Source organism: Athene noctua, chromosome 8 (genome assembly GCF_965140245.1).
Source record: "Athene noctua chromosome 8, bAthNoc1.hap1.1, whole genome shotgun sequence".
NCBI classification, from domain to species: domain Eukaryota; kingdom Metazoa; phylum Chordata; class Aves; order Strigiformes; family Strigidae; genus Athene; species Athene noctua.
In genome coordinates, this window is record NC_134044.1 from 14,176,753 (window position 1) to 14,190,960 (window position 14,208).

Below are 14,208 nucleotides of genomic sequence, written 5' to 3' on the forward strand. Positions count from 1 at the left end.
TAAATAGACTTCAATAAGCACTGCCACAATTTCATCTGTGTATTTTTTCCACTTCTCCCTACTAAATTCCGAAATATTATCTCTTCCTATGCAGTTTAACTATTTACATATATAGAACCCATATACTCCCTCACACACTTTCATTCATACCATAATTTCCAAAACTGAAGCTTTGCACAATAGTAACATCATACTTACATTATTATGAATGAAGATACTGAGTGTCTCCTTTGGGTAGTCCAGAGTCAACAGTCTGTCTAAAAATTTAGGTAGGAAAGGAGTGGGTTGTTCAATGAAAACACCAATTTTTACTCTTGGATACTCCTAAAAAAAATGATATTTTGACACAACCAATAAGACTTGCCTCCTTTCTGAGATTAGTTATATTAAAAAACAGCTAGTGTCATGTTGTAGTAACTTAGGCCACACAGCTTTCAAACAATTCAATTTCAAACTAGCTCAAAAGTGCAATGCCCCCTGTTTTTTTTCCACTGGCTTCATTAAACAGGCAAAGATAATGGATTTAAATTGCGAGAAAACTCTGAATTCCAGTAACAGAAACTGGAAGTAGAAAATAGAGTATTGTGTTTTTTAAAATTCTTACTTTAAAAAAATATTAGAACAGCAAAAAGTATTTAAGGAAATAAACCTAGAACTGCATGGAAAATGCATTTTTGAGAGTAACATACATACAGAGAAGGCCATCTACTATTTTTAAAAGTAAAGAATACCATAAAATATATTACTCATCTGTACTTTAAGCCACAGACTGCAATACCCTTCCATACACTTATAAGCGCTGTTTCTCCCCTGATCATTCTAAGTGGGCTCTGCATTGCTTCCCTACTCACTGATTTTATCCAGACCTTTGATGAACTAACTAGAGTTTCTCCCCTTTGCATCCAGGGATACTGAAGTTTTCTGCACCTTAATGTAAATTGAATCTTTTGAACAATAGTAATAATTCCTGGTTTGTATGTACTTGACAAAGATCATGATCACCAACACAAATCTAGACAGCATTTTTGTGTATTCTTAAAATATATTATTACATTATGCAAGACAAAGTTAGCCTTCAAAGGCATCGACTCCTACACAAAGGAATGCACTGACTGAACAAAAATTTTCTCCATCTCTAAAACAGACATAAACGTATAAATGTCTAAGCCACTACAAGGCTCAGAGAGAAACCTTATATGAGTATAAAAGGCTGCAAGTTAGCTTTCCTTAAGCAAGCCAAACACCCACTTGAAAAGCATCTGGATAAGCCATCAGCGCATGTTGAGATTTTACAGTGTCACTGTCTACATCGGAAATCCAGAAATACACTGGCAAGTGTATTAGATTGGAAACACTGGGCACCAATGTTTACCTTGACTACCTCCTATTCCTGAATTCATCTGCAAACCTAATATGTACCTATGCAGACATGCTAATAACTTCAAAATGGCTGATGAAGACAAGTACACTAATGTGTCTTGAAAAAAGCAGCCGTGGTGTTCTCTGGCAACCACTCCACTGAGGCTGGTGTCATAGTAACCGGCACCACTGATTGTGAGTGACAAGGAAAACAAGGTGTACCTTTGGGCTTACTAAGCCAAACATGTACATTTGCTACCAATACCAGAACTGTTGCAACAATTTACTTTGCATATTTCTGTAATTATAAGCCATTTCCCCCTTATTCTCCAGGACAAAGAGAAGCAGGTTCAGGTTGGATCTGCAAAGATTATAGGGATAATGAGGAATTCAGTACACCAAAGCGTGAAACACTTGGCTCTACACTAGAACCTCAGGAGTGTGGCTAAAGCAAAAAAGCATTTAGAAAATTAAGAGTAAAAATTCCTGCAAACTGTATCTCCTCAAAGCAGAGTTCAAACTTGACCTAGGTTCACCATACTATATACAGTTGTTACTGCATCATCTTAATCTAGATCCACACTGAAAAATTTTAATAACCAGCATTTTGATCAGAAATTTTGGTTCTTCCTGGTTGTAACTCAGCAAAACCATTTCGGAAATACCCAGTCTTCACGAAGATGTTACATTTTCTGTAACAGAATTTCTCATTTTCACCAAGGTCATACATTTGCCTTTTAAAGTTTACTTTTTCACAAGCAAGAGTTGAGCATATGACTATTTTTGGAAGAAATACAGGACAATATCTCAGTATGACTACACAGAGCAAAGTCCAGGAACCCTTGCCACAAGAGTTGCCAGTGAAGCTAGAGGATGAGTGAGGTCATCCTTTCCACCCATACCAGGAAATCTCCATACCAGTAACAAGCTTCAGAATTTAAGTAGCAGCTCTAGGGAGATTAAGTTTCCTGTCCAATTTAATTTAGGTTTTAGTAAAAAAACCTTTAAGTAAAGTGGCAAAAATTTACACTTATTAAGGTGTGTTCAATTCATTAGCCATTACCCTCCTTTGACCTGGGCAGGTAGCTAATTTTGGGGGTGGCACAGGCTGCTGACATTAGCAGAAACTAGCATTTACCAAGTATTTCCACATCTCGGCCATGATCAGAGCATGGGAGGTCCTGCTTCCATGAAGAGGACAAGGACTGAGCAAAAGACTGGGTATGTGGCTCAGCTTCTTTACAGGTAACCCTGAAGCTCACCTTTTCACAGGCCATGCTCCCAGCATCTACTCACACTGACCCCGGTAGTGCCTTGGGCTCTTCTGCTCATCTATGGCAGACTGACCTGCACAACCCATGGCAATCCTTCCACCCATCTCTGCCTTGCACATGCCTACCCCAGCCTTCACAGAAGGATATCCCTATGTCCATGATGAAAGCAGTATTATTTCAGCTCCTTGTCCTACGGTGGAGCTTTTTTTCTACTGATAAAGTCAAGATCTGTAGGTAAGTCCAGCCCAAAACACTGAATCTGTAACACCTCAGCTCATTGAGTCAAGGATCCATTCACACCAGAATTCATCTAAAGCAACTCAAAGCCCAAAACATAGTTGGTAACAAACCTGATTCTCTACTTGCTTATGAGAAGAATAAGTAAAAGATCTGAGTGTATCAATGCAGAAAGTTAAATAAAATATGGGAAGAATGATTAGAGGCACAGAGCTAGTATTGCTCTTTTCACTGAAGATTTCTTGTTAAGTAGCAACCAGCCAGGCCTGAACAGAAAACACATTCAGAAAATGAAATATTGCTTGTACTTAGAAGTGCCTGAAGTAAACACTTCCACTGAGGCCAAGGAAAAGTCCCGTTATTTCTGCTGGCAGAGTGAGTGAGGTATGAAGTCCAAAGAATGAATTACAGTAAGGAAGACACATTCCAAGTAGATATACATAAACTATAGGAAGCTATCCAGTAAACCATTGCAAGTCACTCCCCATTACTGGTTTTAAGACTTAACTGCTTCCCAATCATGTTTTCATTACCAACACCATTAGGAAAAACTTAAGACAACTTTTTCTCAGGTAAATTTTATGTTGGGAGTGCAAACACTATTTCAGTAGAACACTATTCTAATATATCTTCAAAGCAAAACTGAAATTAAGATATAAAAAGAACCTGAAAGTTATTACAATTCCAGCAATACTTTTAAAATTTATATTCCAGTTCACAAACTATTTATTGCTCAGAATTCTTTTGCTTTGTCCTTTCATTACAAAGATCACAAGCCACTACTACTTTCATGCTATCCTCAGCATGACCTTCTAAGACCTGTTCTCATTCAAATCTTCAATACAGAACAGAAATAAAACAGCTGCTGGAAACAGCCTGTTAATAATTAGAACATTCTTTTAAGTACAAGCCTTACATTTCCACATGGTAGATCCTAGTATTTACTCTGCCTAAAATTTACTGAGTAAAAGCTGAAATATTCTTAAAGACACTAAAGATACCACATTTGGAACCAAAGAGCCAAAATGAGTTCCCAAATATTGGATATACACACACGCCACACGTACATGTATGTTTGTCCTATGAGAATTCTGAAAAACTGAATCCAATCTCAGATCAGATTTATTCTACAGAAACACATTTACATATACAGATATCTGTATCATCCTTTACAAGGTAAAGCAGTTTTGAGTATTTCTCTATATCTCTCAAAAAATAGTAACTGTAACCATGTTACATTTAACTGTTAACCTCTATTTGTAATAGAAATTGTTAAACTGATACATATCAAGTTTCTTGTACTTCTGCTGTTAGAAATCCAAAATATCTAAAAGAGTCTTTCTACCTCCCTAAAAATTTGAATTATTCACCTGTATCTTTCATGATTCAAAAATGATTATTCACCCTCAGTGAACAGAGCAAAGGATCTGGAGGGATTTTGGGGATGGGATCATCTTCAGTAATACTGGGGAAGCCTATAATAAAATGCATACATAAAAACATTTCCAGAAGTATTGCTATTTCCAGTAAAATTCCATCTTTGCAGTTTCATATACAGGAAAAAAGTATCCTGAGGTGTCTATAAAACATAATATTGCATACTAAAGACTTTTTTGCCTCAGAAATCACTATATACCTATCAACTACATTCAAAAGGGTTTTGTTCCAGTGAAAAGTATTCTTACCGTTACTGTTGACAGGTCTAGTAAGTCTAAATCACAAATACTGCAACCAGTTTCTCGTGTCCAAGCATTAGGAATATAGTTTCCCAGGTAATTCAAGTGAATCTGGTAAATGAATGAACAATTCAGATTAAATGAAAGGTGGGTGCAAATGGTAATGTGTGCCTTTTAAAGAGTTCAGGCTTACTCACTGAATCTCTTATACCTAAAGGCAATTGACTGTCTTTTTAATTTAAGATTAAACAAACAACAGAATAGAAAAATAGCTGGTAAAGGCTTTTCTTTTTATTTACAAAACAGAGATTATATTCTCCTAGCATCTACATTTATTGCTTCAGTTAAATATTTGTTGCATGTATAACTACCAACTAAATACTTGTAGAACTTCCTAGACAAAGACTATAGATCATTCAGCTCCCAAAAGCTACTAGGCATTGTTTTCAAGGAAAAAAAAAAAAAAATCAGTTTAATTCTTTTCCCAAATCTGAGTGAGAATCATCAACATTTCACATAAAACACAAAAAGTGACCATACGAAACACAGAAAATGTAGAAGATAAATGCCCAGATGATGTATTTTTGACAAGCTATGCCAAGATTCAGAAGCCATCCAGGGGGATACATATTTAAGCAGTATCTAGCTTCACATTTTTTGAATTGGCACTGATCAAATTGTGTACTTTTTCCATCAATGTGTTGCCTGAGCTGCCCTGTCCTCCTGGATTTCACAGGAAGCTGTGCAGAACTTCACTCTTCTCTACTGCCATTAGCAATGGCTAAGGGATCTCTTATGCCAGGAAGAGTCTGCCTGAAGGAAGCCTACTATTCATTTCACCCTACTGTCCTCAAAAAAATGGAAGGATAGAACATTCTGCATAGAAAATAAAACTCCAGTCCAATACTCAATCTGCATTTTATAATATTTTGGGTGTTTATTTATGCATATTGAAAATCATTCTGGACAGATTATGAATAGAATTGCTTGAATTTAATTTCAGAGATGTACAATGAAGTCTACAAAAATGAGTATTTCACAAAAAAGCCTTGTCAGGATAATTTGGCATCCATTTTGAAGAAGTATCTCTGACCAATACTATTTACTAATCTGCAAACTGAAAATATTAAATACAAAACCAAAGGTTCTTATAAACAAAAATCTTTTACTGTTTGGAGTTAATTCTGGAAATTACTTTCATGCTAGTTTATTTACTAACCAGTGAAAAATTTTCCAATCCTATTACACTATTGTCCTCTTAATTTTACTGTTTAAAACAGAAGAATGTAATCACATGGACAAAGTGACATATTGCAAGAGTTTTTCTCTTTGTTTTTAAAAGTATATCACTGCATGCAGAGACTGAGTTTTGTTTAATGTAGCATAACATATTAGTATAAGGAGTTCCAACCTAAACTGCTTGCCCAACTGTAAAATATAGTACCTTTCTTTTCATTGGCAAACTGGCAGCAAAACCACTGATGATAGATAACTTCAGGATTTAATTGAAGCAAAAATAACTGTAGCAACATGGAAGAAATTGGTCATGTAATTCACCACTACTGAGTAGTTATAAGCCAAACAGATAACAGCATCATTATAGTCCCCAATTCCAAAGATGAAATACAGTGCAAAAGCTAAGCAGTCATTGAGATGTTAATGAGTTTCAAACTTTATTCATTCTCTTGGTAGACATTTTTCTGAAAATAAGCAACTATGGTAAGAACACGTTTTCACAAGAACTTAGAAAATAGTCATGCCCGATCCTTCAGTCAACAGAAGGTATTAGAAATCATGCACCTTTACACTTTGTCATATGACAAAAAAATATAACCGCCATATGTCCAAAACATAGCCATTTCTCCCAGAGAAGCTGTGCCGTGTCCTCTGAACTACTGAATCCTTACACGTGGACAAAATCTGCCAAAACAGCTATTTCACAGGGCAGACATGAACCCAAAGCTCATGAGCCATGGGTACACTGCAGGCACAGATCAATGACACTGAAGATGCAACAAAAGTCATCCACACGTGTGTAGTTATACACACACATTTTATATATATTTTTGCCTATATACAATTTAGTTTTTTTATACACGTACATACAAACACACACCAAGGTCTGTGATAGGATCAGATGTGTTACTGTTTTGTTCCCCAGTCTGTGACTATGGGTCAGAGTTTTTTTCCCCTAAAACCTATTCTGGTTACTGTTTAACAACCAGATAGACATTCTTCACTAGCTTCAAGAACTGTTTTATGATAATGAACAAATTAACACAAGCTTACTCGCTTCTAATATCCCACGTTACAATGAATCTGGGAGCAGAATGAGTTGTTTCAGCAGTGATATCAAGTTACAGTGACAGCAAAATAACATGGAGGAAGCTATTAGAATGGGGTTTATCATCGTGGCAATTCTTATTAATATTAATTGGAAATGAGCAGTGGCGGTGTGCTATGACTGTTTCAGACTTCTCCACCACTGTTTCTGCCTCTATTAAATTTGCCATCTTTGCAGAAAATAAAAAACTGTCACTCACTTTAGTTGGACCATTTCCATGAACAGTGATCGGTAATGTGTCGTACACTGAATTCCTTGCTCTTACTTTTCCTTCTTCAAATTTCAAGAGGACTTCATCTGTAACTCAAAGATCATACAGTAATATATCATACAGTTTATAAATAAGAGCAAAAATTTCACAGTTCTAAGTTCTTGCTGATACAATATACACATTGGTGTTGCTGTCATTGTTAACGTTACTTATTTAGAAGCTTTTGTTAATTTTTTTTAACTAGATCTTTAATTCTAAGCTCTTTATGCTATATAAGGCTACATCAGACTTTAGTTTGCCATCAGCAGCCTTCAGTATTTGAATAAGATCTACTTTAAAAATAAAACTAATTTTTTTCAAATGTTATTCATAGAGAAATCAGTTATTTCAGATACAACCTGATTATAAAAAGCTGCATCAGAGTTTAAAGGCAAGAAAGTTTGCACAGATGACATTTTTCAATTTAAATTCATGACAGTTTAAAAAAGGAAAGTCTACATCACATTTCATTATATATTGCCATTTGCTTAAGAACATCTAAAATGCAATTTTAATTACCAATCTCACTCCTGTAATTAATTTTGTAAAAGGCAGATGGAAAAATAGTTCTTAGCTTTGTGCTTATTGCTAACTTCATTTACTGAAAACTATTTTTTTCCATTTTAAATCAAACATTTTATCAATGGGAGAAAATAATTAATAATAAACCCAAAAGAACTGTATCTAATCTGGTAATCAGGTTTACCTATCCAAATATTTCTTTAAAACAAGCATAGGCTTAGGGAATGATATTCATTGTTAAGCAACGGAAGGGCTTAACAATTAATAACAGTTAATAGAACACATGACATGCAAATCGTACACTTACCAACAGCTCCATTTAGGGTCTGGAAAATTGTACATTTGTGGTCTAAAGTAATGTTAATGCGTTCCTGAAATAAAAGTACCAAAGATGTTGAGGCATTCTAAAAACCAAGGTTTTTATGGTAATGTTGCAGTTATACTGCAGTGGCAGCAAGCAATCAGGCAAAACTACTCTACATATTTAACTCTTAGATGCAATTCTTACTTTTATCTTAAGTTTTTCTATATTCCTGAGTTGTGTAAACATAGAGCAACCAGTTTTATATATTTATCTAAACTTGAAGGATAAAGATCATAACTCTCCAAAAACCCTACAATTTGGCAGCATAAGCCAGAGAAAGCTTGTGTCTTATCTTGAAAATAAATTTAACCAGTTTTGGCCAAGCAACAAAACATACTGTTTCACAGTCTCAAAAATACAAAAGCCAAATTTAAGTATCATATCAGAATAGAAAACACCAGTGGTTTTAATACATGTTCCTAATATTATATTAATCCTACTTAGATCCTTATTTAAAGTACCATGTTTTGAAGTTTTAACATGTTGATCAAAGTATACAACTTTAAAACACACTTAAAACCTACGTATGTAATAGCACATTCTGTTTTGGTCTTCCAAGATTTTGTTACAGTCTACAGAGGTGGACAACACCATACAGAGAATTAGTGCTAATGTATAGTCCAGTATCCAAGGCCAAGCACCATGAAGGCATTTTGAATCACAGTGCAGCAGTGCACTGTGCAGAGGTACATATTTTTTGTCTAGAAGACAATCTGTTTAGACAGCTAATTATACTAGTCTGACTCCGTACCAAGTCAGCTTTAATGTCTCTACATCCTGTCCTTTCAAATGCATATCTAGCAACTGACTTAACTTGTACAAAATCAACTCAAACATGAAGCGCTGGACAGAATGTCCTATATGGAGCAGTTAAGTACTTTGGGTTTGCTAGTTTGGAGAAAAGGAGGCTGAGGGATCACCTCACCACTCTCTACAGCCTTCTGAGGAGGGGAAGAGAGCAGGGACAGGACGAGCTCTTCTCTCTGGTATACAGTGATAGGACATGTTGGAATGGTTCAAAGCTGTACCAGGGGAGGTTCAGACCAGACATTAGGAAGCTTTTTTTTTTTTTTACCAAGAGGGTGGTCAAACACTGGAACAGACTTCCAAAAGAGGTAGCCAATGCCCCAAGCCTGTAAAGTGTTTAAGAGGCATTTGGACAATGCCTTTAATAACATGCTTTAACTTTTGATCAGCCCTGTATTGATCAGGCAGTGGGACTAGGTGATTGTTTTAGGTCCCTGTCAACTGAAATGTTCTATTTATTCTATTTCTGTACCTGTATCTAAACATGCTTGATGTTTCAGGCATAACTTAATGGAAAAACATATACGTATTTCAGAAAATTCACATCTACCTTAAGCATACAAATACTCAAAATCAACCTCAAAATTCTGCAATATCAGCTTTTAAAAGTCTTTTTGCATCAATACATTGTTAACTCTCCTTAGCCCTCTTTTTCCAGCATCAGTGCCATGCCTCTGACATCTATCATGCTTTAATGCTGCTACTCAGCAGAGAACATTGTTAAGCTATATCACAGAGAGGTCTTCACCAAAAATTTACGATGCAGCTTTATTGAACGTATCTGCACAAAAAGCTGAAGAGTCAGAGGCAGCCACAGGCAGGATCTGAAATGGCAGCAAGCCAAAAATATAAAACACTGGATCAGCAAGTAGTTCAGTGACACCCTGGAAAAATGCCACATTCTATGGCTGTCAAACTGCCAAGTACATGGGACCCTCATTGAGATGAATGTGTCTGATCACATCCCTCAAAGCTATTATTTCTAACAACGAAGCACAACCTGCCTGGATCTGCAGACAGCCTGAAATAATATATCAAGTCATGACCCTTGGGAAGCCTGTTCATCACTCCGACAGTAGAAGCCTCCACACAACAAACACAACTGTCAACATGGCATTCAGGAAGAAAGAGACAGCATTCCTTTTATTTTTATCTCCTGATGTTTTATGAGGAGCAGCATGTTATTTCAAGCAGAAATAAATGAGGAAGCCAGTCATTACCTACCCTTGCCAATGGGTCAACATAGATTTTGGTGTAAAACAGCTGGTCATCATCATTATCCTGCAGATTCCATTGCTGTACAATACGATTTATATATGGAGCATAACCAATAAATCCTGCAATATCACACACATGTAAGTTATTTCCATAAAAAGCAGTACTCTGCCAATGCCGTTCACCAGTCAGAGACTTCATTCTGTTTGGTGCCAGCAAAGGAAAAGTATGAAATTCATACACCTTGGCTCAAAACCCCAGTTTTATTCCTGTGAAATGTACCAGTTCTGTTTTAAAGAGTTCATAGTGAAGGGTTATTTTTATACTAATGCTGTTTTAAGGGAAAACATAGGAAACAGATCTTTTAGGATGGTCCTTAGAACTAGAAAGCATAAGATTAGACTACTACTGTTCCTAAGAATCCCATCTGTGGAAAAAGTTTCATTTTCATCAAATGCTTCTTGCTGGCAGAGAAGCCTGAATTTAATACTGCTAGAACTGCAAAGAGAGTTCAACTCAAAACCAACATATATTATGTTTAAGCCAAAACAAAAAGACAGGGCAGATAGGCAAGGTAAAGAAGGGAGGGAAAGGAACAGGGACACTCCCAGATCTGCATGCTGCCCAGCACCATGTACCTAGAAAAAGTGACATACAGTGCTCTGTAGCAGTTAAATACTATCAGTGTCAGTGCATGTATTAATCAACTGCAAATTACCAAAACTGGCATTTAAAGGAGGACTCCAGAATTAACATGTCATTGAGATTAACAGGAGCAACTTGCACTTTCTTGGAATGAGCTACCTAAGCCATGCTGATGGGCCAGGCAGAGCTGCCAGCACACCTACACTGTTATGCAGAGATCCCCAAGAACAAAGTAGTCAAGTCAGGAAATTCTGGATAGCATGTACCGCTTTGACTGGGCTTGTGCACTAGACTGAATTACTTCAGAAACAGTTGGTGGCATTTGGGTCACCCCTACACAGCATTTCATTGCAAGGCACAGTGGCCTGCTAGGCCATTACTTTATTTACCTGCTTTTTACAAGTTATTGCCAGCGAATACTATGTAAGTTTGAATGAGAACTATTCTTGAGCACAGAAGAGAAGCTATTCCGGTGGGGAGTAAGAGGAGAAGAGGACAACAAATCCAGTCCTTGATTTTATTCTTGGAGCATTCAGGAACAGTTCCACATCCAAATACATAAAACAGATAACAGAAGCGAGTCATGTTGAAGTTCAGGACTTTAATGAGTTCAAGAATCACACTTGCCTCCTGAGTTCAGAAATCGTTTTCCACTCCGGACAACAGGATACTTCTCAGCTAGCCTTTTATCTGGCCAAATGAGTCCATCTGCTGCAAACACCACTTTATGATTAGTTTCCTGAAATTTCTTCAGCAGTTCTTCAGGGCCTCCTGCAAAGATGACATCATAGCTGAAAATAAACAAAATATATCCATTAGATTAGTTTATTTTTAATGCCTCTGTGTTTAAAACAGCAAGTAATTGGAGTATTCAAATTTTTAAAATCATACAGACAGCCCACCTATTCTGAAAAATGACTCATTAAATTATCATTTACTGCCATGTAAAAATCCTGTATCTAAATTGATGCCTCAAAAAAATCCCACACAACCCAAAACCACAAAATATGTATAAATGACTAAATTATTCAAAGCATAAAGGTCCTTTGTTTGTACTTGAGATCTACATACAAATGTGCACACCACTTCAAGGTTTATTAAACACAGCATGAAACCATGACACAGTAATATCAGAATCATGTCATAGATGAGTCTCTGGCTGGAAGCAGAATATTTGGATTTAATGGCAGCATCTCAGCCTCACAGTTTCCTTACCTGAATGCTGATATATTCTTATTCCATACATCTACCTTAGTAACTGAAAATCATCAGCCCTGATACAGGGCAAAGGAATGATAGGGTAACAAAAACCAAAATGTCTAACCCTGACCAAGATTTTGCTCTTGTAAAGTCTTTTAGCTGGGCTAAGGATGGCAGGGCCCCCACCTGCAGTACACAGAACATTTTGCATTGCAATGTATTACCCAACAGTGCCAACAGATCAACCGTTACTGACTTCTGGTACTGCTTTATTACAGTTCTGAAATGATTTAAATCTTCTTTTCTTCAAAGGGGATTTCAAGCAATTGGCCTAAGAGAACTGAACAACAGCTGGCTTACAAATGTAAAAGAGAAGGCTTCCACCGCAGAACAAAGCATGAACCCTGGAGAGGAAGTGTATTGTGTAGTCTATATAAAGTAAGTGGGTTTCTGAAAACTGTTTTGTTTTTCTGTAACTTTGGCAGAAGAATGTATGAAAAAAATGTACATTTTGGAGCTTCCCTAGTTTTGCAAAAACTGCCTGTTTCTGCCCAAATATACAGGGATACACTTCTCTCCCTTTTCCATTCAACTGGCATGGCCTGATTCAAAGCCAGAATGAGCCTGAAGAACAAGCAAGAAACAGGACACAAGCAGAAGACAGACAAAACCAGAGATCTGTGATAGCTTAATAGCTTATGGCAGGCTGTGCTTCTCCTCTTTGATCAGGTTAGTGCTGCTGCTGCAATGATTTACAGCTGCAGGAAGGAACCAAACACCCCTGGAAAATTGCTTCCAAGGACCGTCATTCTGTAAAAGAAAGCCAAAGTTGAGCAACGTGCTGGGCTAGCCACAGGCTCTGCTTCTGAAAGGGATAGGCTACTTAACATAGCCCAATTCACAATAGCACAGTACGGAGCTGCTAAACTGCATTACCAATTATTGTAAACGTTATACACTAATGGATATTATGCAAGAGTATGAGTCCAGCATGGACCTACATTTTCCACTGATTTTCATAGTCCTCTGTTTTGTCAAGAGGTGACTTATTGTCACCACACCTCCTCCTGGGCAGGACCTCCACCAGCCTCCTACCCCTTGCTGCCAGTCTCCCCATCAGATGCTTTATGAGGCTCCTGCTTTCCTCTCCAGGCAACAGGAAAACTTCTAGAGTCAAACTAAAACTTTTAAATCCATTACTGGCCTTGCTTACCTGCCCTGTCAGACTATGTTCAGCCTATCCAGCACTCAACTCCTACTGTAAGGGAGGATTCACCTCAGGTCTACACTACTAAGACCATCACAAAGTGGACCTCCGGACTATCCTTGACAGCTTATACTGTTATTATGGGTGATGCACAAGAGTTACTCCAAACGGCTTAAAAATTTGACAGGGAAGAAAAAGTGTGGATATATCCAGGAAAAATACCTTAGCAAGCTGGAAGAGCTCATATAGTCTTTTATTTATACTTCATAAATCCTTTCAATTAAGTAGAAAGAAAGAATAAAAATAAGTAAATAAACAAGAAAGTTTCCACAACTCCAATCTTATTTCCTGAAGCTCCCAGATGGCAGATGCTTGGGGCTGGAATCGACCCATTCCTCCTCTTTCGCAGGAGCAAAGCATCCTAGCTACACATCTAGAGCTCCCAGCAACAGAGGGAAATGGCAGCCGTGGCTTTGGTCCTCTAGAACTGAATATGCAATTTTTGCATACACAGCTTTTATAACAACAAGGATTTGTTACTACTGGAGCTGCAGGTTAAGAGCTCAAAATACAAACAAGTGGGCTTACTAGTAACTAGCAATTCAGATCCTATACCTTATCTTATTTAACAGGACTGTTCAGCCACTCAGCCATTTTGTCATTTACACTGTATACCCAACAGGATTACAACACACCTTAGACATTCTGAAATACGTAGAAAATGTAATCATCCCTTACTTTGACAAATGTTTAAAAAAAAACCAAAAGACAAATAGACAGCTGTGGGAGTTCTGGATGAACAGTCACAACATCAACCATTTTATCCAGTCGACACTGGCCATTAGCCAGTTCAATCTGAAATGGTCCAGAATTAACCAATAGTTAACCCTTGCAAAAACAAGCCTAATTTAAATAGAGTTCCATCTGCAGACAAAGCGTTTTGCTACCTGCACCTAGACACAAGATGTCCACAGAAGTTCAAACTATTTCCATAGTTGTGACCCGTATAAAAAAACTGCTCAAGAAAAGGCAAGAAGCTAAGTTTGTTAAGTAAACAGTTCATTAGAAATATTTGCCTAGTTACACTAAGTAAATCAAACACTTCCTT

At 37.1% G+C, this 14,208-nt stretch overlaps 1 protein-coding gene across 5 annotated transcripts in view; it reads right to left on the bottom strand.

Moving 5' to 3' along the window:
- Positions 1 to 14,208, bottom strand: part of PLOD2 (procollagen-lysine,2-oxoglutarate 5-dioxygenase 2) — a 57,458-nt gene that overhangs the window by 23,528 nt on the left and 19,722 nt on the right. For 3 of the 5 annotated variants that reach the window (XM_074912291.1, XM_074912289.1, XM_074912292.1), the window contains 6 exons: positions 11,321 to 11,484; positions 10,058 to 10,170; positions 7,970 to 8,033; positions 7,090 to 7,187; positions 4,556 to 4,657; positions 199 to 324 (listed from right to left, as the gene is read on the bottom strand). In XM_074912291.1, coding sequence (XP_074768392.1) covers positions 199 to 324; positions 4,556 to 4,657; positions 7,090 to 7,187; positions 7,970 to 8,033; positions 10,058 to 10,170; positions 11,321 to 11,484 — 667 coding nt within the window. Of the gene's footprint in view, positions 1 to 198; positions 325 to 4,555; positions 4,658 to 7,089; positions 7,194 to 7,969; positions 8,034 to 10,057; positions 10,171 to 11,320; positions 11,485 to 14,208 lie in introns of all 5 variants that reach the window. The other 2 variants (XM_074912290.1, XM_074912288.1) reach the window with 1 other exon arrangement.